Raw genomic sequence first — 27168 nt, forward strand, 5'->3', positions numbered from 1 at the left:
GCCCACATGAGCATTGAAGTCCCCCAACAGAATTATGGAGTCCCCAGTAGGAGCACCTTTCAGCACCCCCCCGAGAGACTCCAAAAAGGTACTCTGAGACCTATCCCCGACCCAAAGGCGCAGGGAAACGACCCTTTCACTCTGGGGGGAAAACTCCAACAGATGGCGGCTGAGCTGGGGAGCTATGAGCCCCTCTCAAGGAGCTGGGTTCCAGAGCCCAGACTGTGCATGGAGGTGAGCCTGACTATCTTTAGTCGGTACCGCTCGACCTTCCGCACAAACTCAGGCTCCTTCCCCCTAAGTGAGGTGACACTCCATGTCCCTAGAGCCAGTTTCAGCATTCAGGGATCGGGTCCCTGAGGTCCTGTCCTCGACCACTGCCCGATCCACTATGCACCAGCCCCTTGTGGATCCTCCTGCGGGTGGTGGGTCCACAGAAGGGCTGCCCCACGTTGCTCTTTCGGGCTTTGCCCGGCTGGGCCCCATGGGGGGAGACCCAGCCAACGGGCCCCAACCCCAGGCCTGGCTCCAGAGTGGGGCCCCGGCTTTGCTATGCCAAGTGAGGTCACGGTCCTCGATTTTCACTTCATAAGGGGTCAATGAACCGCTCTTAGTCTGGTCTGTCACCTAGGAACTGTTTGCCTTGGGAGACCCTGCCAGGGACATATAGCCCTGGACAACATAGCTCCTAGGATCATACGGGCACTCAAACCCCTCCACCACGATAAGGTGGCGGTTCAATTTAAAATTAATTTAATCATTAATGCCGTTTGCCATGATGTGTTTATTGCCACAAAATCAACAAAAAACAACACATTGCTCCTACTTACACTACCAGTCAAATGTTTGGACACACTTTACCAATTAATTGAATGTGAAAGTGTGTCCAGACTTTTGACTGGTATTGTATATTTCTTGTTATACTGTCTTGTTACGGTCTATTAGTTATATTTCTTAACTGAGTGGACCATTTGCTGACACAAGGCATCCATTAGTAGCTTTGTATTGTCTGGGAGCTATATCCATATCCTCAGTCATATAATTCCACATACTATAGCTTCTGTTTCAAACAGTACATTTGATGATAATGACACTGCTGTTTTCTAGCCTGAGTTCAAAAGTTTTAATTTGACACTGGATTATCATCAATTTAATAGTTTACTTTGATTTCTGTTTACCTTATTACTGCCTTCATGTTGCAGCTAAGTCCTTCACCAAAACCAAAACACAGTGTACAGAGTACATGTTAAGAGTGGTCACATAATGATAATATACCTACTACAACACAGAAACATACTTTAAATTTAGGTGGCCTACCTTTTGAAGATGAGGGCGATGACAAAATCAGGGTTGACTCTGATTCTCCAATCACACTCTTTGCCAGGGGGGTAAGGCTGGGGGTAGTTTGGAGACAAAATGACTCCAGAGGGACCACTGACATTACCCCCACAGGTTGCTGGAGACAAACAGCAAGAGAGAGACAGAAAGATGAAGAGATACAGAAAGATGATTACACAGCATGGAGCTTGGGATAATTTGGAAAGAGAATCACCCCTGACTGACCACTCATACAACTCCCACAAGTTGGCAGAATGGACAAGAGTTAGTGAGAGGAGATGTGGTAGGGATTGGTTAGGAGGCAGAGAATTACCTCTAGCGGACTGCTGATATTACCTCTACAGGTAGCTGGAGAGGGTAATAAAGCAAATGAAAAACAGAGAGACTGAGATTTAGCTACAGAGCATCGCGTTGGGGGTAGTTAACAGGAAGAATTACCCCCAGTGGTCCTGTTATCCCACAACAAGCCAGAGAACAGAAAAGAGATATTGGCCAGATGTCGGCAAGAGACAGTTACTTGCATTCAAGTGGCAATTTGGTGAAATATGGAGAGGTGTCTTCGGGGTGGCTGGTAGGTGCAAACAGATTATCAACAGTGAAACAGAGATAACCAAAGGCATTAATGGTTGCAAATCACTCACAGACAGACACACTAGACTATTGTGTATAATGTTGATTTAATCGTAGCAGCCTTTGAACACCCAAGGATTCACCACCAAGGTTAAAGTGCAGGAAACACACAGAAGCTAAGAAAAGAGAAAATGGAGAGAGATTTAAGGCCTACATTTTATCTGCAGTTGTGTAAAATATGAAGTCACTGGAAAAAAGTCAGTCAGAAATAGATAATAATGCTAGCTGAGCTAGTACTTCCATGCTAGCGCAATTCATTGCATTACTCCAGAGTAACAGGTGTTAATCTGTTCACACCCCTTCTTGCTTTCATATTAAGGTGATTTCATTTGATTTAGACATTACTTTATCTACGATTCCATGTGTAGATGTCTTATTAAAAATGTAAAGTGAATACTTTAAGGTTATAATTATCCATTGTTTCTGTAATAGTAGTAAGTGCCAAAACATTATATTTTTTGTCTCCTTTATAGCTCTTAAGGCCTTTACACACCAGAGCTGAATTTGCCAAGTGATTTTTACATTCGTCAATAATATTTTTCCTGGTGGACCATCTTGTTAACTTTCTTTACTTAAAAAAATTCAGCTTGGCGGACCATCTTATTAACTTTGTTTCAGCTAAGAGAGATCTTAATAAAGGCAACGAGTATAAGGACAATGTACAGTGGGTACGGAAAGTATTCAGACCCCTTTAAATTTTTCACTCTTTGTGTCATTGCAGTCATTTGCCAAAATCAAAAAAGTTCATTTTATTTCTCATTAATGTACACTCAGCACCCCATCTTGACAGAAAAAAACAGAAATGTAGAAATTTTTGCAAATTTATTAAAAAATAAAAACTGAAATATCACATGGTCATAAGTATGCAGACCCTTTGCAGTGACACTCATATTTAACTCACATGCTGTCCATTTCTTCTGATCCTCCTTGAGATGGTTCTACTCCTTCATTGGAGTCCAGTTGTGTTTAATTAAACTGATTGGACTTGATTAGGAAAGGCATACACCTGTCTATATAAGACCTTACAGCTCACAGTGCATGTCAGAGCAAATGAGAATCATGAGGTCGAAGGAACTACCCAAGGAGCTCAGAGACAGAATTGTGGCAAGTCACAGATCTGGCCAAGGTTACAAAAGAATTTCTGCAGCACTCAAGGTTCCTAAGAGCACAGTGGCCTCCATAATCCTCAAATGGAAAAAGTTTGGGACGACCAGAACTCTTGAGAGAGGTAAAGAAGAACCCAAAGATCACTGTGGCTGAGCTCCAGAAATGCAGTAGGGAGATGGGAGAAAGTTCCACAAAGTCAACTATCACTGCAGCCCTCCACCAGTCGGGGCTTTATGGCAGAGGGGCCTGACGGAAGCCTCTCCTCAGTGCAAGACACATGAAAGCCCGCATAGAGTTTGCCAAAAAACACATGAAGGACTCCCAGACTATGAGAAATAAGATTCTCTGGTCTGATGAGACCAAGATTGAACTTTGTGGCGTTAATTCTAAGCGGCATGTGTGGAGAAAACCAGGCACTGCTCATCACCTGCCCAATACAATCCCTACAGTGAAACATGGTGGTGGGAGCATCATGTTGTGGGGGTGTTTTTCAGCTGCAGGGACAGGACGACTAGTTGCAACTGAAGGAAAGATGAATGCAGCCAAGTACAGAGATATCCTGGAAGAAAACCTCTTCCAGAGTGCTCAGGACCTCAGACTGGGCCGAAGGTTCACCTTTCAACAGGACAATGACCCTAAGCACACAGCTAAAATAACAAAGGAGTGGCTTCAGAATAACTGACCGTTCTGGACTGGTCCAGCCAGAGCCCTGACCTAAACCCAATTGAGCATCTCTGGAGAGACCTGAAAATGGCTGTCCACCAATGTTCACCATCCAACCTGACAGAACTGGAGAGGATCTGCAAGGAAGAATGGCAGAGGATCCCCAAATCCAGGTGTGAAAAACTCTTTTTTTTTTTCTGTCAAGATGGGGTGCTGAGTGTACATTAATGAGAAATAAAATGAACTTTTTTGATTATGGCAAATGGCTGCAATGACACAGAGTGAAAAATTTAAAGGGGTCTGAATACTTTCCATACCCACTGTATGAAAAATATAGCTGTAGGGATTCCTTATCACAGCAGACAACAGTGACTACGTGAAACCCCTTGTTTCTGTTTTCATGCTATAGTTATCTACCAGGATAACGTTACAACATTTTATAATAATGAGCAACTGTGTAATGCAGATGCACCCATGGGGGCTTCATATAAGATAAAGGAAGTAACTGGCCTTGGTTTGCTCAAGTGACCCCCACCCAGAAGACAGTTGGCAATAACAACTCCATATAAGGTAATATAATAAATTCCTTTTTGTTGGAAAAGTACTGGTTTGGTAGGGCGGTGTTCAACTGCTATAATAGTGTATAGTTTTCACCTATAGAGTCAGATCTCTCTGCCTGCGTGTGTGAGTGGATCTCCGGAGACGTCTCTGTACTTTTACAATAAACCGGTGTGTCGATTCCTAACTTCCATTCCGTCTTCTGTTAACTCTCCATTAATGAACTCGGGTGAAGGTCACAAGGTCTGACTTTTCAACAATTTGGAGGCTCGTCCGGTCTTGGAGAGGGAAATTGGACTGAAGAACCATCCGAAAGATCACATTGACAGTTTCTGAGGCGCCAAATGAAAGGTAAGGCAGAAACCTATTATATTAAATTCTGCTGAATTGACTATTTTGTGGCCACTATTTTGTGTGCCCCCGAGGGACTTACTGTCACTCTGCCAGATGGCCTGCGACTACCATGTCGGACACATTTAGACGGGACACGAAAACAATGCTTGTTGAAGCCGCTGGCAGACGAGGTCGCCGACATCTACTGGGCTAGGTTGTGCCCGGAGAGTCCGGGACACAAGGGAATATGGTCTGCTTATCAGTCTTGGCGCCCCTGGATCTCGCTCCTCGAGCCCTACATACCTCCCCCGGACCCTCTCCATGTTACCCTCTTCTATGATGAGCTCCAAACCGATTGGTACAAGGAGGCGTTTGAGCAGGTTGAGGGAGACTCCTGGAGCATCGATGCCGAGAATAACTATGTCGCCCCCGAGGGGGTGGTGGCGGGAGTGCAGCTTCTCCCGGCCCAACAAGATTGGTTTTGCATGAGTGAGGACAGTGCACCACGTGTCTCTCGCCCTACATCCTAACCATGAGGCTAAAGAACTGGGGGGTATCTTCAAGAGGGCGTTGGCCCAAAAAGACTGGCAGACCACCCCCATATCGTAGGTCTGGTACGCTCCCCAGATTAAAACTTTTTGCATTCAGCTGACAGCTACAGACCCTGCTATATTAGAACACATGGAGGTGTCTAGGTACCATGACATGGCACACATTGACCATCACCTAGCGGCAGACATGTTATCTCAGCTGCCGGACTTCTTATGGGCTCAGTCTCCCACGGACATGGGCTTAACAGACTGTGCCCCAGTCACCTTCCAGGTCCACCTTCCCCTTTGGATCCGCCAATATCCACATAAACCTCAGGCAGAGGAAGGGATTAGGGATACCATTGAAGGCTTAATACGAGCGGGGGTGCTAGAACCCTCCTCGTCATGGTGGAACACACCCATTTTACCGGTTGAGAAAAAGGGTACAGGTAAGTTCCGTATGGCACATGATCTTAGGGCCATCAATGACATATTAGTAACTTCCACCATTCCGGTTCCCAACCCATATGTGGCTCTGGCTAACCTGGATCCTAGCCAGACTTGGTTTTCTTGTATTGATCTGGCCAATGCCTTCTTCTGCCTCCCGTTGGCAGAGGAATGTCGTGACATTTTCTCTTTCACTTATCGGGGACGCCAGCTCTCTCGCCCGCTATTTTCAATCAGGTTTTGAAACAGGTGCTACATTCCTGCGCTTTGCCGGAAGGCACCACCTTAATCCAATATGTTGATGACCTTCTGCTCGCCGCACCCTCCGTTGCGACCTGTCTTCAGGCCACGGAGTCCATGCTGCGTCATCTAGCCGAGAGGGGCTTTAAGGTCAGCAAATCTAAACTACAAGTGTGTCTTAAACAAGTTGCCTTTTTGGGCCGACTGATGTCGCAAGCAGGGGCGGGATTATCACCTGCTCACAGGTCTACCATCCTGCACCACCCTCGGCCGGTACTGGTCAAAGATATGCTCTCCTTTCTGGGGCTCACGGGCTACAGCCGCTCTTACATTCCCGACTATGCCAATCTTACCACTCCACTTCGACAGCTAGTCAAGGAACAGGGCATGCGGAATCTTTCAGCACCACTCGTTTGGACAACTGAGGCAGAACGGAACTTCATCTCCCTCAAGCAAGCTCTGGCAACGGCTGCAGATCTGGCCATTCCTGATTATACTCAGCCCTTCTTCTTGGATGTTTCTGTAAAGGACGCCGTTGCCAACGGTGTCCTGTTCCAGAAAAAAGGGGGAGTCAGGAGAGTGCTGAAGTACACAAGCACTGCATTGGACACCATGGAAAGAAGACATCACGTCTGCACACAGCATTTTGCAGCAGTGGTGAGGATCTTACAGAAGACAGCCCACATTGTGATGGGACACACACTCAGGGTGCTCACCACTCACAGTGTGGTGGCTTATGTAAATTCCCAGACATTCACACTCTCCTCCCTCAGACAACAAAGGCTGAGCAGGATTCTGGAGGAACTCAAGAGACTGCAAAAGGGGGCATTCCCCCGGGAGAGGAGTCTCTGGAAAGAGAGAGGGGCTACTGAGGTATAAGGATTGTGGAGGGGGCCGGATGGTCGCCCCATACTTCCTCCCGGAATCAGGAGGACAGCCCTCTTGGAAGCTCACGGGGTGGGGCATGTTGGTACAGCCCAAATGTTGAAGAACTTAGAGCAATGGTGGTATCCATATCTCAAAGATATGGCTAAAGAGCTGGTCAGGGAATGTGACATTTGTACTAAGTACAACACCAGACCGACAGTAAAACCAGAGATCGGTAGGTATCCACTCGTTACCAGGCCTGGACGAGAGATTGTAATTGATTTCACAGATATGGGCATCACCGTTCGAGGGTACAGGTATGTACTGATGTGTGTGGATGCGTATTCAGGGTGGCCAGAAGCGTGGCCCGCCAAAAGGGAAGACAGTAAAACGGTTATTAAATGTTTGATAAATTATTACATACCCAACCATGGTTTCCCAGAGAAAATTAGGTCAGATAATGGGACACATTTCAAGAATCAGGCTTTGCAGAAGGTGGAGGCCATGATGGGGTTGAAACATGGGTTTGGAACGGTGTATCATCCACAGTCTCAAGGAAAGTTGGAAAGGATGAATCAAACTGTAAAAACCAAATAGGCAAAAATCTGTGCACAGACCAAATTGAACTGGGTTGATGCATTGCCATTGGCACTCATGTCCATTTGCTGTTCTGTTAACTAATCCACTGCGTTTACCCCTTTTGAACTCCAAACAGGGAGACCTTTTCCAGGGCCCCACACCACTAGCTAAGTAACTATTGTAGAGAATGAGGGTCTGTCAGCCAAAGCATATTTTAACTTTCTGCAAGCTCTCGTTTTAGCTTTCTCACATCGGGTGGCGGACCAGCAGGGCGATGGAACACAAACTACACCCGACGCCGACTGGGTGCTGCTGAAGGTGATCAAGAGGAAGTGGTCAGAGCCGCGGTGGACAGGACCCTACCAGGTGATAGAAAGAACATCCCACGCAGTGAGGTTAAAGGGAAAAGGAGACACCTGGTACCACTGGTCGCAGTGTGCACCAGGAGAACCGCCATCCAGATCTTTGACCGAGGTCCAGGAGGACCTGCTACAACATACCTCTGTCTCGGCTGAGGCAGAGAAGGACCCTCCTCAAAAAGGGGCAGAATAATCCCCGGGGAGCGAGTCAGGTACTGAGGTAGTCCACCCTCAGTCCGAAGAACGAAGAAGTCGTCCGAGAGGGAGGGGGTGAAAAAGAGCGCCCCTCTCCAACAGGAGGTGTGCCAAGCCTCCAGCCGACGAATCAGAGCGCAGAGGGAGGCAACGTCGAGGGATTGGTTGGTTGGTTGTCGTTGGTTGTGATTTTGAGGGGTAGTTTTAGCCGTTGATTTATTTAGTTTATTGTGTATGTTTAGCCATTATTAGATAGTTTAGTTAACAATTGGGGAGTTAAAGCGGAGAAGTTTGAATTTGGGAAGGTATTGGGGGTCCTTACAACCCTGACTGTAATGATTGTTGTTTTGTGTTTGGTTAGTGGAAAAATCTCATTATGTCTGTATTAGTTTCTATTGCTGTGTTTGTGGGGATCCTGGTCACCTGTGGGTGCTGCTTCATTCCAAGCCTGCGTTCCCTCGCAGTTAGACTCATATCGTCTACTTTAGAGAAACACGACCCGAAGGTTCTGATGCCCTTATTGGCTCAGGGCTCAGATGACAACGGTGATGACTTAGATGGGGTACAGCTCCGAGAGATGTGATCTCCTAAGGGAGATCAAGAGAGGGATAGCAAAATTCCAATTTGTTTAGATGGGCTCTTAGGAGAGCCCAAAAGGGGGACTTGCGGAATGCAGATGCACCCATGGGGGCTTCATATAAGATAAAGGAAGTAACTGGCCTTGGTTTGCTCAAGCGACCCCCACCCAGAACACATAGAAGACAGTTGGCAATCACAACTCCATATAAGGTAATATCATAAATTCCTTTTGGTGGAGAAATACTGGTTTGGTAGGGCGGTGGTCAACTGCTATAATAGTGTATAGTTTTCACCTATAGAGTCAGATCTCTCTCCCTGCGTGTGTGAGTGGATCTCCGGAGACGTCTCTGTACTTTTACAATAAACTGGTGTGTCGATTCCTAATTTCCATTCCGTCTTCTGTTAACTCTCCATTAATGAACTCGGGTGAAGGTCACAAGGTCTGACTTTTCAACACAACGTAAAACATAGCGTTACAGTTAATTACCATTTATCTGAGAATCATGACAGAATATGGACAGCACATTTTACTACCTTGCTAAAAAAAAGATACTATAGTTACTGGTATTATACACTGCATGATGAGGGTGACTGGGTGCAATATAGCGATTGCTGTGCATTGTATTAGGTGCACTGTATATTTAATTTTTTTAATGCTTTTATTTAGTAAAATCCACATCATCATCGCTTGATGAGGAATCAATTTTTTGTAGGGTGACTTTTTAGAAACCGTAGTTGCATAGTCCGGTCACGTTTAACCCTCTGGGGTCGACGCATGCGCCGGCGCGTTTTGACGCATCTTTTTCTGATAAGGCCGAAACAAACTTAAATTACTCCGTCAATTCTGATCGTACAGATAAAAGAAGTTTATCATTCAAATCTGTAAAGGGTCTAGTTTTAGTGGTATACCATCATAATAACAACAAAACGTTGTGCTTTTTTTAAATAAAGAAAGCCAACAGGGTGCGATCTCTGCCTTGTCTGTCTCTGCCATTTCTCTTCACAGGTCCGTTTTTTCCTGTCTCACCTCATTACAGGTAATGCGGTCCCGCCTTGTACACTGTTCACTGTTCACATGTAAATAATCTCAGGTGAACCAGGTAAATATGTGCACACCCCCGAGAAATGACACAAAATATCAAACTTCATCATAGAATTTACTCACCTTTTCGGCGCGTTTGGATGATGGCGCGTTACGCACATGAAACAGCGCTCCTTATATTCCACACAGAGACAAATAGTTTAGCTTGTCCTCAGAGTAAAAACACTGATTTTAACTCAAATGAGGATCGTTTGGCTCCTCATTGTTTTGTATTGTGCTGCACTAATCCGTCCCATCTACATTGACTGAAAGGCTCATTATGCGCGTCTTTGTCTGGTCGTTCAGTGCGTCTTTTGTCTTCTCAGGTAAATCACATGACTATTCATCCTCAGACACACCCTCTTGCATATGGCCTTTCTGGACAAAAAGTGTCTTAGAAAATTTAAATCAGTGTATTGTTTACTGTGAATGTGTGAACAAGATGACATTCACAGCACTCTGAAGTAAACACTTTAGCCTACAACATGCTGGTCTCCAAAGTCTTGTGAACCAATGTTCTGTTTGTGTTTTATGGTCTTATTTCAGTGAGTAAAAAAGTGTAGTTTTTCACTACCCATGCATAAACACTTTTTTCTCAAAAACACAATAATGTATAAACTTGAAGCTCACATATTATTGTAGCCAATTTTGTGCTGATTACAGTGTTATCAGACTTTAGACATTAATATGTTTAAAAAACACTGAAAAAAGCACAAATGTCAGGACATGTCAAAATTTGTCCAGGCCCCAAAAACCCCCTCAGACCCCAGAGGGTTAATGGGAATATCTGTGCTGCATTTAATTCGCCTCTGAATTTTTTTTTCTTGTGAACTTTTGTGGTCCAGCAGTACTCAGTGGTTATTCCACCCACATTTGTTAGCACCTGTTAAACTTTTCCAGATTGGATAACCATCTGATGCTCCCAAAACAGAAGCATTCAGGGTTAGATATCATGCCATTAGCAGGCTTAAGTTGAAATTCCTCTAGAAGAACAATAACCTGAACTGTTTTGTTTGTAGATTTACTTTCTAAACTTCAGTCAGGATGTAACTCTGGATTATTGTACCTCCAGATACTTTGTGTTGAGTGTTGATGACAGTATATAAAAATCTTGCGTCTTTTTCATATTTTGTTAATATGCAATATCATAGAGGTCTCTAACTGATGAATATCTCACTGGTCGCATGGCAACTATATAGCATAATATCATATTTTAGCTCTTATTTTCATTTTAGTTTATCTCAGTTTGGGAGTTGGTAATCAGCTGAGGAAACATACACATACCTATACATGTCGGAGGATCAGGTTGCCAGTAGAATCTGTTATCCATCCGTACACATGTGATGGTGTCCTGCCCTTGCAGCTGGTAGCCTGGGTCACACTGGAACACCATACTGTCACCAGGCTCCTTACTGTCCCCATATCGAGAACCATTTACAGGGATGCCTGGGTCGTTGCAGGTTGTTGCTGTAGTCGCTACGGAGTGTACAACAGACCAAGTGAGACAATTATTGACATACTATTTGTAGAGAGAAAGCAAGGCACTGATACAGATGTACTCAAACACAACAGTATTATTATTGCAAAGACATGCAACTGTTGTATAATGACACACTCTTGCCCATCACATGATGAGCCATAATTGGGCTTACTATCATCATAGTCACAATGACTGACAAAATGAGAACTGAAGGTAGCGGTGGTAGCTGGAGAGATACACTAACTGGTCACTTTATTAGGTATACCTGGTTAATTGCTTATTAACACAAACAGCTAATCAGCTAATCACATGGCAACAACTCAACGTATTTAGGTATGCAGAAGTGGTCAAGATGACTTGCTGAAGATCAAACTGAGTATCAGAATGGGGAAGAAAGGGGATTTAAGTCACTGAGCATGGCATAGTTGTTGGTGTCAAATGGGCTGTCAAATGGATGAGTATTTCAGAAACTGCTGATCTACTGGGATTTTCACAACCATCTCTAGGGTTTACAGAGAATGGTCTGAAAAAGAAAATATCCAGTGAGCAGCAGCTGTGTAGACAAAAATACCTTGTTGATATCAGAAGAGAATGGGCAGACTAGTTCATGATGATGGAAAGGCAATGGTAACTCAAACTTGTTACAACCAAGTATGCAGAATACTATCTTTAAATTCACAACATGTCAAGCAGATGAGCAGAAGTCCACACCAGGTACCACTCCTGTCAGCTAAGAACAGGAAACGGAGGCTACAATTTGCACAGACTCACCAAAATTGGACAACAGAAGTCAGGAAAAATTTTGCCTGGTCTAATGAGTCTTGATTTAAGCTGCAATATTCGATGGTAGGGTAAACAACATGAAAGCATAGATCCTGCCTGCCCTGTATCAAAGGTTCAGGCTGGAGGTGGTGGTGTAATGGACTGTGGGGATTTTTTCATGGCACCCTTTGAGCCCCTGAGTACCAATTGAGTATCATCTAAACACTGCAGTCTACCTACGTATTCCTGTTGACCATGTCCATCCCTTTATGATCACAGCATGGCTACTTCCAGCAGGATACGTCCAACCCAGGACTAGCAAGGTGTACCTAATAAAGCGGCCAGTGAGTGTATGTGAAAACTCAGTCTGAACAATAAATGGACCATCTCTCCAGCTTCATTCTTTAATTAGAGGCTTTCCCTTTAGCCTAAGCAGTTTACTTAACTGGATTTATACTACTGTTTATGAAATAATAATAATAATATGGGGAGGATACAGAAACACAAAGTGAGAGAGGTTGAAAGTATGTTGAATGTAATTACTTATAACTGGAAATATCCATCTCTTAAAAAAGTTCTGCTCCTTCTATGTGTTGGTGTTTGTGTGCGTGAACTGCAGAGCTAATGGATGTGTATGGGTTTGTGCAAGAGATGTGTTGTTAATTAAATGGCTGTGTGTACTGATAACTAGTTAGTAGCTGCAAAGGTAAAATGTTCTACACGGTCGTACTGCTTCCTAACTTTACTTACTCAACGTGCCTCTGACTGATTTTATTGTTATTGTGAATCACAGTGACCTTGGCCAGTGATTCTTGAAGAATGATTCACAGGCACCCTTGGGCAACGTTATTGTTTAGGTTTCCCTTTCTTTATATAAAAAAAAATTTATATTGATTTTTTAGGGTGCATTCCAACCAGCCCTGTGTGGTCCGTTTGAATCGAACTAGTTCGTTTTCTCAGAAAGTGTGGTTAGTTTGGGGAGGTGCGAATGCGCAATCGAACTCTGGTGTGGATCAAAGAAGCGAACTCTGGTCTGGTCATCAAATATATCACAGCTGCTGGTAACCACTCACAATAATAAAGTTTTCAAACTAATTAGTGTGAAAATTGAGGCTTTGAAATTCACCAGTAGAGCAATGGCGCACTAAAGTAACTCTGCCAGCAATACTTAAAAATAAGTGACATGTTTAGAAAACGTGGCAGTTCAGGAGTAAGTTTAAGTTTCATAAATTTCCTTGTTATGACGAACTGCACTGACCAATAGGTGGGCATTCACTAAATTTCAGGGGTTTCATTACCACGACGTAAAATTGGCATTTCTGGAGGGGTTGGGAAAACGCCCCCTTTCCAAATAAAAAAAAAGAGGTCACCAATCATGCGCAGAATACTTTTGCGCAGGCATTTCCAATCCCAGGATCAGCTCAAATGGATAATGAAGGACAAAACAGTGATACAGGTTATTTATGTTTTATAATATTACATTTAAATGATTTTCAAAAACAAACAACCAGAAGAAATGTAACCTTCAATAGCGTAATCATGTTTGTCTGTAAGTTGTAGCAAGTATGAAAATACTCAAATTAACCATGGTTTTTCAACATTAACAACAACAAAAACCCAGGGTTTTTGTACTTCCATGGTAACCAAAATAATAATGGTTGTGGTAAACCGTGTTATTTGTAGTAAAACTGGTTATACAAAACTGGTTATACAAATGGTAATCTGGTTAAAAAATAAAAAAAAAAACACACTTTTATTATAATAAACCATGGTTAATTTTAGTACTGACCCAATCTTAATTAATTGGTATTTGACGTATCTATATTCAAATAAATACCTTTATCCTGAGTGAATATAAAGAATAAAAAGATCATGTGGACGAAAATATGAACCTCTTGAAAGTAATATACTTTCTATCAGACTGGCTCCCATACATCCATCCATCCATCCATCTTCTTCCGCTTATCTGGGACAAGGTCACGGAGGCAGTAGTCGAATCAGGGTTACCCAGACTTCCTTCTCCATGAAAACATTCCTCCAGCTCTACCGGGGGGACACCGAGGCGTTCCCAGGTGACCGAGCTCCTCACCCTATCTCTAAGGGAGCACCCAGCCACCCTGCAGAGGAAGCTCATTTCAGCCGCTTGTATCCGTGATCTTGTCCTTTCGGTCATGAACCAGAGCTCATGACCATAGGTGAGAGTAGGAACGTAGATTGACTGGTAAATCGAGAGCTTCGCCTTCCGGCTTAGCTCCTTCTTCACCACAACGGACCGGTACATCGACCGCATTACTGCTGCCGATGGCCCGATCCGTCTGTCAATCTCACGTTCCGTCCTTCCCTCACTTGTGAACAAGACCCCGAGATACTTAAACTCCTCCACCTGAGGCAGGATCTCTCCCCTGTTCTGGAGATGGCAAGCCACCTTTTTCCGGGTGAGTACCATGGCCTCAGACTTGGAGGTGCTGATTCTCATCCCAGCCGCTTTACACTCGTTTGCAAAACACCCCAGCGCACGCTGGAGATCCTGGCTTGATGGAGCCAACAGGACAACATCATCTGCAAAAAGCAGAGATGAAATCCTGTGATCCCCGAACTGGACTCCCTCTGGCCCCTGGCTGCGCCTAGAAATTCTGTCCATAAAAGTAATGAACAGAACCAGTGACAAAGGGCAGCCCTGCTGGAGTCCAACGTGCACTGGGAACAGGTCTGACTTACTACTGGCAATGCGAACCAAGTTCCTGCTCCATTTGTACAGAGACCGGATAGCACTCAGCAAAGGGCCCCGGACCCCATACTCCTGGAGCACCTCCCACAGGATGTCACGAGGAACCCAGTCAAATGCCTTCTCCAAGTCCACAAAACACATGTGGAGTGGTTGGGCAAACTCCCATGAACCCTCGAGCACCCTCGAGAGGGTGTAGATCTGTTATACTGTTCCACGGCCCGGGACGGAAACTGCATTGTTCCTCCTGGATCCAAGGTTCGACCACCGGCCATCAGTGCACATGGCACCAGGACACCCTAGGCCGGAGGTCAATGATTGACTTGTCGTCTGACCTTCGGCCGTATGACTTGGACACTCGGCTGAAGAGAGGGGCAGAGCTGTCAACTGATCACCACCTGGTGGTGACTTGGATCCGCTGGCGGAGGAATAAGCGGGACAGACTTGGCAGGCCCAAACGTACTGTGAGGGTCTGTTGGGAATGTTTGGCCGGTTCGACCCCTCCTTGAATCGTCACCTTATAGTTTTGGAGGGGTTTGAGTGCCCTTATGATCCTGCCCTTATGATTTGAGTGCCCGGGGCGCAATGCCCCGGACAACAACATGCCCCGGACCTGTTTGCCTTGTCTCCCAAGGCAAACAGGTCCTAGGTGACGGACCAGACTAAGAGCGTTTCATTGACTCCTTATGATGCGAAAATCGAGGACTGTGACCTCCCCCGGCATAGTAAAGCCGGGGCCCCACCCTGGAGCCAGGCCTGGGGTTGGGGCCCGTTGGCTGGGTCTCCCCCCATGGGTCCAAAAGCCCGAAAGAGTGACGTGGGTCCGCCCCTCTGTGGACCCACCATCCGCAGGAGGATCCATAAGGGGCCGGTGTATAGTGGATCGGGCAGTGGTCGAGGACGGGGACCTCAGGGACCAGATCCCTGGATGCTGAAACTGGCTGTAGGGACATGGAGTGTCAACCTCATTTGGGGGGAAGGAGCCTGAGCTTGTGCGGGAGGTCGAGCGGTACCGACTAGAGATAGTTCACCTCCACGCACAGCCTGGGCTCTGGAACCCAGCTCCTTGAGAGGGGCTGAACTCTCTTCTACACTGGAGTTGCTCGCGGTGAGAGGTGGCGAGCTGGTGTGGGCTTGCTGTTCACCACCTGGTGGTGAGTTGGATCCACTGGCGGAGGGGGAAGTGGGACAGACTTGGCAGGCCCAAACGTACTGTGAGGGTCTATTGGGAATGTTTGGCCGAACCCACGGTCAGAGGGGTCTTTAACTCACACCTCCGAGAGAGCTTCTACCAGATCCCGGGGGACGGAAAGCCACAAGTGTGCATCTGGCACATCTTACAGTTTGATCATTTAACATTCATATATTTACTGCATGTTTTCTTCTTATGGGAAATATTTCTGTACCTATTACTGTATTATGGAAATATCTAGTGAACTTTATTTACCATGATATAAGGAATTTGTCTTGTTTCAGATTCACTACAGAAAACACATTAACACAAATACAGTATAACTCTTAGAAAAATAGAAAATATGCAATGTAAGAAGATAATATGTAGCAGACGGTAACACTTTTCAGTAAAACCTCATTTAATGTTTTATAAATTCCAAAATAAATTCCAAAATTGCCTATTTCACAGCCTATTTCCCTTTTTTAGATTTATTCATTAATAACAGATATGAGATACCATTTACACACACTATTTTGCCTGTTTATTAAAAGGAGGTGTCCAAGTACATTTGCATTATTTTATTAATATTTTCAGGTAAAGTAAATTCGAAAATACAAGTTGTACAACTTTTCCAGTGACTTTTAAGTCAGGACTGGCCAAGCCAGCCAAGATCAAGTTGTCCCCCTCTAAGCAAAAAGAACTATCTTCGTGACATTGCTAGCACCCCAAGTGAATCATCTTGTGATAGGGAGGCTGAAAGACTGAAGGAAAGCAAAGTTTACAAATCCCTTGAAGTCAGAAACTATGTAGATAGAAGGTGGTTATGGGTTTGGGAGGTGAGATACTGCACTGGACATGTTCTATATTCCCCATTTCATGTTCAGTTGTTGTACAAATAGACAGGTAGAAGGTAAAAGGACAGACAGGCATTTAGAGCATTTCCACTCTTCTATGTGCTTGTTATTTACTTGTGTTCCATACTTTCTGCAGAACCTACTTGTATCAAGGTAATGTTTTTGTTGTTTGAGTTGAGGCACTTAATAAGTCATTGAAGAGCTTCCACTTCAAATTTTCTGGCACCGGAAGTCTTTCATCTTTTTCTCTAGTATGTGAGTTTGTCCCAGAGCAGTTGCTGTCATACAGTAGACTCAACTTCATCTACAGTAGTGTATGCAAGACTTACAATCTAGCTGAAAGACAGGCCCAGACGTTTTGTCAAACATTGCTTGAACAGTATCAAGGCAGCTTCCAGCTACTCCAAAGAGCACATAGAGGTGCTTGGAAAGGAATCTTTTAAGGTCAAAAGTGAGAAAACTTCCGTATGGTACAAAGTAGAACTTGGTGACTCTGGAAAATACCAGTTATGTGAATGTGTCCTCTTCAAAACAATGTTCTTATCATGCAAACATTTCTTTGCCATTTTTAGGCACACTGAAAAAACATGGGTTGACCTTAGCCCAGAGTACAGTGAAAGCCCATATATACGGTACATATTGTCAATAAAGGCTGTCCACACATCAAGATTACTTTAGCTTTAGAACACGCCCACGAAAATTTAATTATTTTCCCCCATTCATTTATAGGACATGGTATTTGAGGTGAAAGATATTTTGGCACTATAAAACCCTGGTGATCCTTGGTGCAGTCCCACCTCCAACTTGAACTCCTCTGTTGCCCCTACAGCACACCTCACCGACTGTCTTACAGCTCTCGTACATGTCCACTCGAACATACTTCTCTGCCACGTCTCTTCCACAACTCTGCACGTCTCCCTTGTTCTTAAAAATGGGCACCAGTACACTTCTTCTCCATTCCTCAGTTATCCTCTCACTCTCCAAGATCTTGTTAAGTAGCCCAGTCAAAAACTCTACTGCCACCTCTCCTAAACACTTTCATATCTCCACAGGTATGTCATTAGGACCAACTGCCTTTCCACTCTTAATCCTCTTCAACGCCTTCCTCACTTCATCCTTACTGAGCTTTGCTACTTCCTGCTCCACAACAGTCACCTCTTCTACTCTGTGCTCTCTAACATTTTCCTCATTCATCAACTCTTCAAAGTATTCCTTCCATCTTTCCATCACACTTGTGGCACCTGTCAACACATTTCCATCCCTGTCCTTAATCACCCTAACTTGCTGCACATCCTTCCCATCTCTGCCTCGCCAACCTGTACAAATTCACCTCTCCCTCCTTAGTGTCCAACCTATCGTACAAATCCTCATATGCCCTTTGTTTGGCCTTTGACACCTCTACCTTCACCTTACACTGCATCTCCCTGTACTCCTGTCTGTTCTCTTCTGTCCTCTGAGTGTCCCACTTCTTCTTAGCTAACCTTTTCCTCTTAACACACTTCTGAACTTCCTCATTCCACCACCAAGTCTCCTTATCAGCTTTCCTCTTTCCAGATGACACACCAAGTACCCTCCTACCTGCCTCCTTGATCAATTTAGCTATAGCTGTCCAGTCATCTGGAAGAACCTCCTGACCTCCCACAGCCCGTTTCAGCTCCTCCCTGAAAGCCACACAACACTCTTCCTTTTTCAACTTCCAACACTTGGTCCTCTGCTCTGCCCTTGTCCTCTTCATCTTCCTCACCACCAGAGTCATCCTATACACCACCATCCTATGCTGTCTGGCTACACTCTCCCCAACCACTACTTTGCAGTCACTGATCTCTTTCAGGTTGGAACGTCTGCACAAGATGTAATCAACAGCAATCTGACACTCTCTTCACCTCCAGAACATTCCAAGCAAAATCCTCCTTCAAGATAACTCCTACTCCATTCCTCTTTCCATCCACACCATGATAAAACAGCTTGAACCCTGCTCCTAATCTATAGGCCTTGCTACCTTTCCACATGGTCTCCTGAACATACAAGATATCCACCTTTCTTCTCTCCATCATATCAACGCCCTCGTTTTCCCTGACAAAGTCCCTATATTCAAAGTCCCTACTCTAAGTCCTACACTCCTGCCCTTCCTCTTCTCTCTTTGCCCACGAACATGCCTTCCTCCTCTCCTTCTTTGACCAACAGTAGTCCAATTTCTACTGGCACCCTGTAGCTCAACAGCACCAGTGGCGGTCGTTGTTAACCCGGGCCGCGACAGATCCAGTATGGAAGTCATATTTGTGATTCGCATGTTTGATTTGGCTGAAATTTTACGCCGGATGCTCTTCCTGACCCAACCCTCTGCATTTACCCGGACTTGGGACCGGCACATGAAGACACTGGATTGTGCCCCCCTGTGGTTGCATTGATTCAAACATGAGATTAATTTGCTTTATTGATGTCTTTCTGCTGTTGAAACACAGCAATTACATGAGTTAGGATTCATTTCGGTAAAATGTACTTCTTCAACATTCCTTCTGACATTCAGGTTCATTTGCTGCTAGTACTGTAGTAAAGACGAACATCGGTTTACATGCACTTAGTCCTACCACTTCACCCCAAACTGAGGCACCAACACAATCTGTCATGCTACATTAAAGAGCAGCAATTTGTTCGAATGTGGTAATAAATTGGATAAAAACTGTAAATGTGACACTTTGTATAGAAAATGGAACAAAACAAAGCTTTTGCAATTTATTGAATGGGAGGCACGCTACAATGTTTTGTTCATTCTTCAACTGAAGACAAGATAGACTAAAAGATCAATTTGTGGAATTTAAGAATAAATATCGGTTTATTATTTGAGAAATAGATATTTTATAATGTCTCACACCTTATGAATCTTCACTGTTTTCTGTACTTCAATATTCCCTTTGATGGACTGACATAAAATAAATGTTTGCTACAAAAGATGTAACACTTTTGTACCAAACTAACACTACACTTTCTGAAGGTGTGTTTAATGATTAGGTATGTACTATAACTGTGATTTCAATTATTTATAAAGCCATACAATGCATTACAAGGTGCATTATAAGTATTTTTTTTTATATTTTATAATGCATTATGTCATGTGCTGGGTTGTACTGTCATGTGTCGGGATTATAACTAAAGTTCGGACCAATGACGCGCCCAGTCTGTTACTCAGGGTTAAACAAAGACTTTATTTAAAACAAGAAACTAGAACAAAGCAAGAAAGACCAGAAACAAGAACACAGGGAACTAGAGAAACACAAGGACGTGGGAATCTGAACACGCCTCATGAACTACAGGGACAGGACATGAACATGAACACAGGGGAGACAGGACAGGAGGGTCTGGGTCACACACTTATTTGGGGGACACACCAGACTCGCAGGGAAACATGAACAGGAATACAGGGCATGAGGGTCTGGGTGACACACGCTCAGGGAGACGCACCGGACTCACAGGGAAACATGAACAGGAATACAGGGCATGAGGGTCTGGGTCACACACGCTCAGGGAGATGCACCAGACTCACAGAGAAACATGAACAGGGACACACTAGGGACTCACCAGACCACACAGGGAACATGAACATGAAACAGAGACAAGGCAGGACTCCAGGGAACATGAGGAAAGTAGGGCTACAGGGAACATGAACAAAGCAGGAACAAAGCAGGGTTACACGAGACAAGAACAAAGCAGGACTACTTAACTTAAAACAAGGTATCCATGAACATAAATCCAAACGGGAAAAAACAAGGCAGGCGTGGCAAACAAAAAACTCTCTAGGCAGGCTTTGGCAGTTCAGAGCAGTTCAGAGCAGTTCAGAGCAGTTCAGAGCAGTTCAGAGCAGTTCAGAGCAGTTCAGAGCAGTTCAGAGCAGTTCAGAGCAGTTCAGAGCAGTTCAGAGCAGTTGTAGGCAGTTATCGGCAGACATCCCAGCAAGAAACTGTGGCTAAACAAAGGTATATGAGGAAGGTGAACAAAACAAGGCACAGGTGAAAATGATAACTAATTGGGGCAAAGTAAAGAGAACAAAATAAAACAAAATCCAGTTCCTGTCATGATCCTTCAAAATAAAAGAAGCAGGAAGTCACAAAATGTGGATCATGACACATTAGACACAAGGGCTTTATATAAAGTGTTACTCAAAAGATCAATAGGTGTTTATTAATTAAAAAGCTCTGATAATGTGTTTACTAAAAAGGCACTTATTGTCTGCCAACAGTATCAGTAACAGTATGTAAAGAAATTGTTGATCATAAAGCACTAATGCTGGTGGTCACAAATGTCATGCATTCCCAATAATGAGTATTTTTTTATCTTCTCTTTTCAAGATTGTCAGCTTCTATTTGTCCTCGCTGATGAAGAGAAACAGTGATCGGGTGGGAAGCCTATATTGCTTCTTACCACCAGGTAATTGATTAAAAATCCATACAGACCATACAAGTGCTATGTCTCAATAGGTCAGAGACAATGAGATCTGTCACATGTTGTGAGTGTCTCCTTATTTTTGCAGTTACTTTGTGGTTTGATTTGTTCATCATCTTTGTATATATCTTTGTAATATCTGGATGTGCATCTGTTTTATTCAACCAAGTACCTCACAGAGGAGTACAGGGTCAAGAAAGGCTGCATATTGGAGACTTCCAGGTGGACCGTCGGCTGAATGAAAACTAACATATGACACCGTATAATGATTTATATGGATATTCTCTGAATTAAGTGTAATTTTAAGGCTACAGTGGTGTGAAAAAGGACTTTGACTAGGCCACTCCAAAGTCTTCATTTTGTTTTTCTTCAGCCATTCAGAGGTGGACTTGCTGGTGTGTTTTGGATCATTGTCCTGCTGCAGAACCCAAGTTCGCTTCAGCTTGATGGCTGGACATTCTCCTTAAGGATTTTTTAGTAGACAGCAGAATTCATGGTTCCATTTATCACAGCAAGTCTTCCAGGTCCTGAAGCAGCAAAACAGTCCCAGACCATCATACTACCACCATCATATTTTACTGTTGGTATGATGTTCTCTTTCTGAAATGCGGTGTTACTTTTATGTCAGACGTAATGGGACACACACCTTCCACCTTACCACCTTTGGGGTAATTTTGGTTGGCCGGCCACTCCTGGGAAGGTTCTCCACTGTTCCATGTTTTCGCCATTTGTAGATAATGGCTGTCACTGTGGTTCGCTGCAGTCCCAAAGGTTTAGAAATGGCTTTATAACCTTTTCCAGACTGATAGATCACAATTACTTTCTTTCTCATTTGTTTTTGAATTTCTTTGGATCTCAGCATGATGTCTAGCTTTTGAGGATCTTTTGGTCTACTTCACTTTGTCAGGCAGGTCCTATTTAAGTGATTTTTTGATTGCGAACAGGTGTGGCAGTAATCAGGCCTGGGTGTGGCTAGAGGAATTGAACTCCAGGTGTGATAAACCACAGTTAAGTTATGTTTTAACGGGGGGGGGGGGGGGGCAAACACTTTTTCACACAGGGCCATGAAGTTTTGGATTTTGTTTTCCCATAATAATAAAAAGCTTCATTTAAAAACTACATGATGTGTTTACTTGTGTTATCTTTGACTAATATTTAAATTTGTTTGATGATCTGAAACAAAGTGTGACAAACATGCAAAAAACTAAGAAATCAGGAAGGGGGGCAACACTTTTTTACACCACTGCACATGTGCTGCTTAAAATTGTGTCTAAGCAATTCCTAAACAAGTGAATAGCAATGACGATGGTGTTTTTGCCTGTAAATATGCAGACTTCCTTTCTCAAAGAAAGCGACTCACTTTCAGACAGGTACATGATCAGGCAACAGTATTTATGTTAACACCATTAATTTTCAACCATTTTATTATGCTCTTCATCTCTGATTTGTTTCTCTGTAGTGTAACATTCCACTGTTTAGGAAAGTGATGGGTTAGGAGCTTATACATGAGAAGATGCTGTAAGCCTTGAATCAAATAATTCTTCAAACATCTTCATGTCATGTTCTTTCTGTGTAAATTAAATGGAGTATGGAATTATGGATAATTCGAAGATTTTTTGTTTTTTTTTTTACAGGCAAGAGCTGTGGAAAATATACTGAGATCATTAAAAACTGGTCTAACTGCAGGTTTGACTTGTGTGATAGCACACATGATAGAACTGGTGTGTAGTCAGTAAGCTTATTAAAATGAAATAAGTATTCTAACTGAATAACTGAATATTATATTGTGAACATGGAATGATCAGGACAGGTATCTGAAGTAATAACAGTATGTAAAGGGTATTTGACATGAAACACCTGTGATTAGGACAGGTATCTGAAGTTAAAACAGTATGAGTGTAATCTGACACAAAACACCTGCGATCAGGACAGTTATTTGAAGTTATAGCAGTAGGAATGTAATATGACACAAAACCCCTGCAATCAGGACAGGTATCTGAAGTTACTGTTTATAATATAGAAGGTATTTGACATGAAACATGTGCGATCAGGACAGGTGTCTGAAGTTATAACAGTATGTATCTAATCTGACAGCTTGGTCCCCTAATTGATCCGAGTCTACCGAACTATTAGGTGTGAAAACAAACTTAAAGCCCCTTAAATAAATGTAGCTGACTTTGTTTATAACATTTCTTTTTAGAGTATGTTATGTTGACTATTATGAATTTCAATTTCACAGAACTACTGTGTGAAAAAGACATTTCACACAGTTTTATTCACATTTCATACAGTTAAATATGTAAATTGAGATTAAGTAACACATACTCTTGTTACTGTACATCTTGGGTTTCCTAAACTGTGGGATAAAATCAAAACTGAGCCACATGTCCCTGATGGGCTCATTCATTACTGTGACAGAGTAGCCTGTTGCTGACTTTACGGCATGGGCATGGACATAGACAAGCGGCCCACATCCAGGCCATTACGTGCACATGCGCACTGGCCGACACTGCGCTGCATAAGTAGGTACACATACACACACAAAACTTCATTCATAACTCACCTCTCATCCTGGCCTTTCGGTACCTGATCACACACATCCATTGCGGGGCATGAAGGGTGCACACTTGCTGCTCTAATTGCACAAACTCCAGCCATAATCATCCCAAGCTCTTACAAACATTTTCCTCTTAGCATTCACCAACATTCACAGGCTCTAGGTCCAAAACCAAGCAGCGCATCCGCCAATATAATGTACTGAGTGGGGGATGCTGAGTGTCAGTTTCCTTTAAAAAATATATTATTATATAACCCAGGCACAGATGTGATAATCACCTTGAGAAATATGTGTTGATTAGCTTATTGAAAATTATAACTATTATTTAAAGTAGAAATAATAATCTATTGGTGGAATCAATGGAATTGGTTAATTGGTTAATGGAATTGGTTGGGAAGGGTGAGTGGTTAGCACTGTTGTCTCACAGCACGAAGGTCATGGGTTCGCAACCCGGCCTTTCTGTGTGGAGTTTGCGCGTTCTCCCCGTGCTTGCGTGGGTTTACTCCGGGTACTCCGGTTTCCTCCCACAGTCCAAAAACATGCATGTTAGGTTGATTGGTGAATCTAAATTGCCCGTAGAAGTGAGTGTGAGTGTGTGAGGTTGTCTGTCGTTGTGTGTCTCTATGTGGCCCTGCGATGGACTGGTGACCTGTCCAGGGTGTACCCCTGCCTTTCACCCGAGAGAGAGCTGGGATAGGCTCCAGCAGATCCCCGTGACCCTGGCTTTCAGGAAAAAGCGGGTATAGAAAATGGATGGATGGATGGTTGGGAAGGGCTTATAGGCTTTATAAAGAGACCTCCTCCAGCAACCAGGGTTGGTTGGTGTGTGAGTCGGTTGGTTACAGAGGAGATAACACATTAATAGTCAGTTAAGGGCTGTTTGTTCTTTTTGTTTTTGGACTGTTTCTAAAAAAGCACTGTAAATATTGTAAATATATATTTTTTGTCTATTTTCCCACTGAATTATATTTCACCTTTGAACACTTTTTGGCACTTTTTGGGACACTTCAGTAAATCACTAAAAAGGGTGAGATACTGCATTTCTAATTTGATTCTTTGGATAAAATGCAGCATTAATTCCAAATAAATTCTCCTGTAGCCAATGTAAATGAAGTTTATGTAATAATTAGAAACTACATGAGTGATGAGTGATGGGTGAGTTTGTTAATTAAAAATGTAATAGTTTGTTAGTTAAAACTGCTAATTCAGTAATTGGCTTCTCTTCATAAATTAACATGGGGGATAGGGTATGAGTATAGGGAAGACCACCCAAATCATCAGTGACTGATTTAATACAATCACTGCATATACTTACTAGAGAACTGTATAGAAAATCCTTGCTTGCTGATGAAATAATCTGAATCAAACTGCAGTGTGAGTATGTTGAAAGTTGAGTGGATATCTTCAGGTAAAGCTGGGCCTGACCATTCTTTCAATAGGATCCCCCCATCTGATGTCCCAGATGCACCATCCCAAACTCTTAGGATATCATGTCCAACCTCAGTGTCAAAAACAATGAAGTGGAGGCTGAAAAAAAACAAAGGGGTCATCAGTGATCTTAACATTACCAGGTGTGTTTATGTAGCATTTTTCATCAAAATCATGTTAACCAAACGGAGACCTCAAAATAGACAGATAACAATAGACACACAATTGCACATATGCATAAATGTCAGTTGGTATACTCTCCAACACAGCAGTGGATTTGACAGTGAACATTTATCTCTAGTGAATATATTATTACCTGACATTCTTGTCAGTGTTTACTTCTATAGTCTATGTAGAATAAAGGTTGCTGTCATAATGGAATCACCCTATAAAATCCTATTCCTGCCCATTATATCTTGTCGTTTGATTCCCAGTATGCAAACCTTACTGTATTTATGCCAGAGCAAAGCAAAGTAATGCTTGTTAGCATATTGGATATCTATTTGTCAAATTTTTTGACTAGTTTACTTTCATTTAAAACCAGAAATACTCAACATAATAACTGCATACTCGTACCATGATTACATGACTTCAGCACACATCCAACTGCTTCATAATTACCTGATAGTCTTGCCTGTATCAGCCTCTATAGTCCAGGTACAGTGGAGGTTGTTGTCATATGGAGCAGGATATCCTGGAGACAAAATCCGTCCAGATACTGCTCCAGTTATGTGACTTCCACACTCCGCTACAAGAATACGAGGCAAAGGGATGTTCAAACTTCGCATACACATCTGTAGTTATTTTTCATGGCTTTACTCCTTAGTATATTATTATTATGTTATTGCTCTTTGTCCCTCAGCTGTTGCTAATGTTTGGAATTGGTCTGCTGGACTTTGCTGGCATTCAGGAGTGACTGTGCTCAGGTCCTCACCAGTTATCTCCTTTTTGGCAATGACCTTAAACACTCAGGACTTGGGTAGGTTTTTAGGTAAGGTCCAATATTTGGGACCTGTAAATCTCAATACAACCAACCCCTTAACATTTCAGTTTATGTCTATAAGAGAAGGCACCTCTGTTTTGCTGTTATGTTGAGGTGTTGGATTAAATGAAAATCACTTAATCATTGATCATCACTTAAATCAACCTTAAACTAGAATGTGCATTTCCTGAGGAAAATGTGTGTGATTGCTGAAAGCACACTGTTATTGTTTGCAGTACATATGGATCACTTCAGAAGCTGGAGCATGTGCCACATTGTCAGTCACCAACTATATCAGAATTATAAAGAACTGCAATCTGCTACATGCCCACATGACACCATAATAGTTGTAAAATGTGATTAAATATTCAAATATTTCAAACCCTGACCTCAACCAGTCTCAAACCCCAATCTGCTTCATCGAGGACAAGCACCTTACCAAGTGAGCTATAACAGGTAACCTGAGAAGTCAGTTTTACCTTTAAGAAGAAAGCACATTCTACCTAGCCTGAACACTGTTAGAAGCTAACGCGATGCCAACTCGCAATTTCCTCAAAAAATACTCACTCTACGGGACAAAATGCTTTGACTGGCTAGATTCCTAACATCTTGTACAACAAGACCATGCATAGTTTGTCCAGACTGGAGTTAAAATTATGCCGTGAGAGCAGTTTAGAGTGACAGCCGAGTGACATCACAGATTGACATGAGGTGGCAGCTAATTTCTATTGGAGTCAATGAGACAGAAACGCGACTCGCCTGTCAATTAAGGCTCCGATGGCAAAAACTACAACTCTTGTGGATTATATGTCTTGATAAGTCGAGACAAGAGGCATGTGGCAACTTCTGAGGTGAGTTTTGTGCTTGTAGAGTTAAAACCGAAGCCGTGAGGACAGCTGAGAGAATTTTTTCTGCTCGGAAAACCAGGCTGTTCTCCACTCTAGCTCCTGACGTCACACGCTGTTAAACCCAACAAAATGCTGTGACATACCTCACTTTAGACTTATATTAATAAAAAAACTGTGCAAAATATAACAACATGGAGCATAACCCTGTCAGATTAAAGATATTGAAGCATTTTAAAATTTAAACGGAGTGTCTAGCTGAAAGTATCCCAGAGATATATACGCTCATGGAAATTGTCATGTTTCAGCAAAGGCCGATCATTTCTCCCGTTCATTTTAATGGGACATTTTTTATTTAAAAATAATTATATAAAATCATAGAAATGAGATACAAACATGAAATAATAGCACACATATA

The 27168-nt window shown here is 43.1% G+C and overlaps 1 protein-coding gene across 1 annotated transcript in view; it reads right to left on the reverse strand.

The window, feature by feature from the left end:
* LOC113138270 (CUB and sushi domain-containing protein 1) overlaps positions 1 to 27168 on the reverse strand; it is a 950854-nt gene that overhangs the window by 227770 nt on the left and 695916 nt on the right. The window contains exons 27-30 of the mRNA XM_033325108.1: positions 25545 to 25671; positions 24811 to 25022; positions 10791 to 10982; positions 1318 to 1456 (exon numbers count right to left, since the gene is read on the reverse strand). Coding sequence (XP_033180999.1) covers positions 1318 to 1456; positions 10791 to 10982; positions 24811 to 25022; positions 25545 to 25671 — 670 coding nt within the window. The remainder of the gene's footprint in view (positions 1 to 1317; positions 1457 to 10790; positions 10983 to 24810; positions 25023 to 25544; positions 25672 to 27168) is intronic.

Source organism: Mastacembelus armatus, chromosome 3, assembly GCF_900324485.2.
Source record: "Mastacembelus armatus chromosome 3, fMasArm1.2, whole genome shotgun sequence".
Lineage (NCBI taxonomy): Eukaryota > Metazoa > Chordata > Actinopteri > Synbranchiformes > Mastacembelidae > Mastacembelus > Mastacembelus armatus.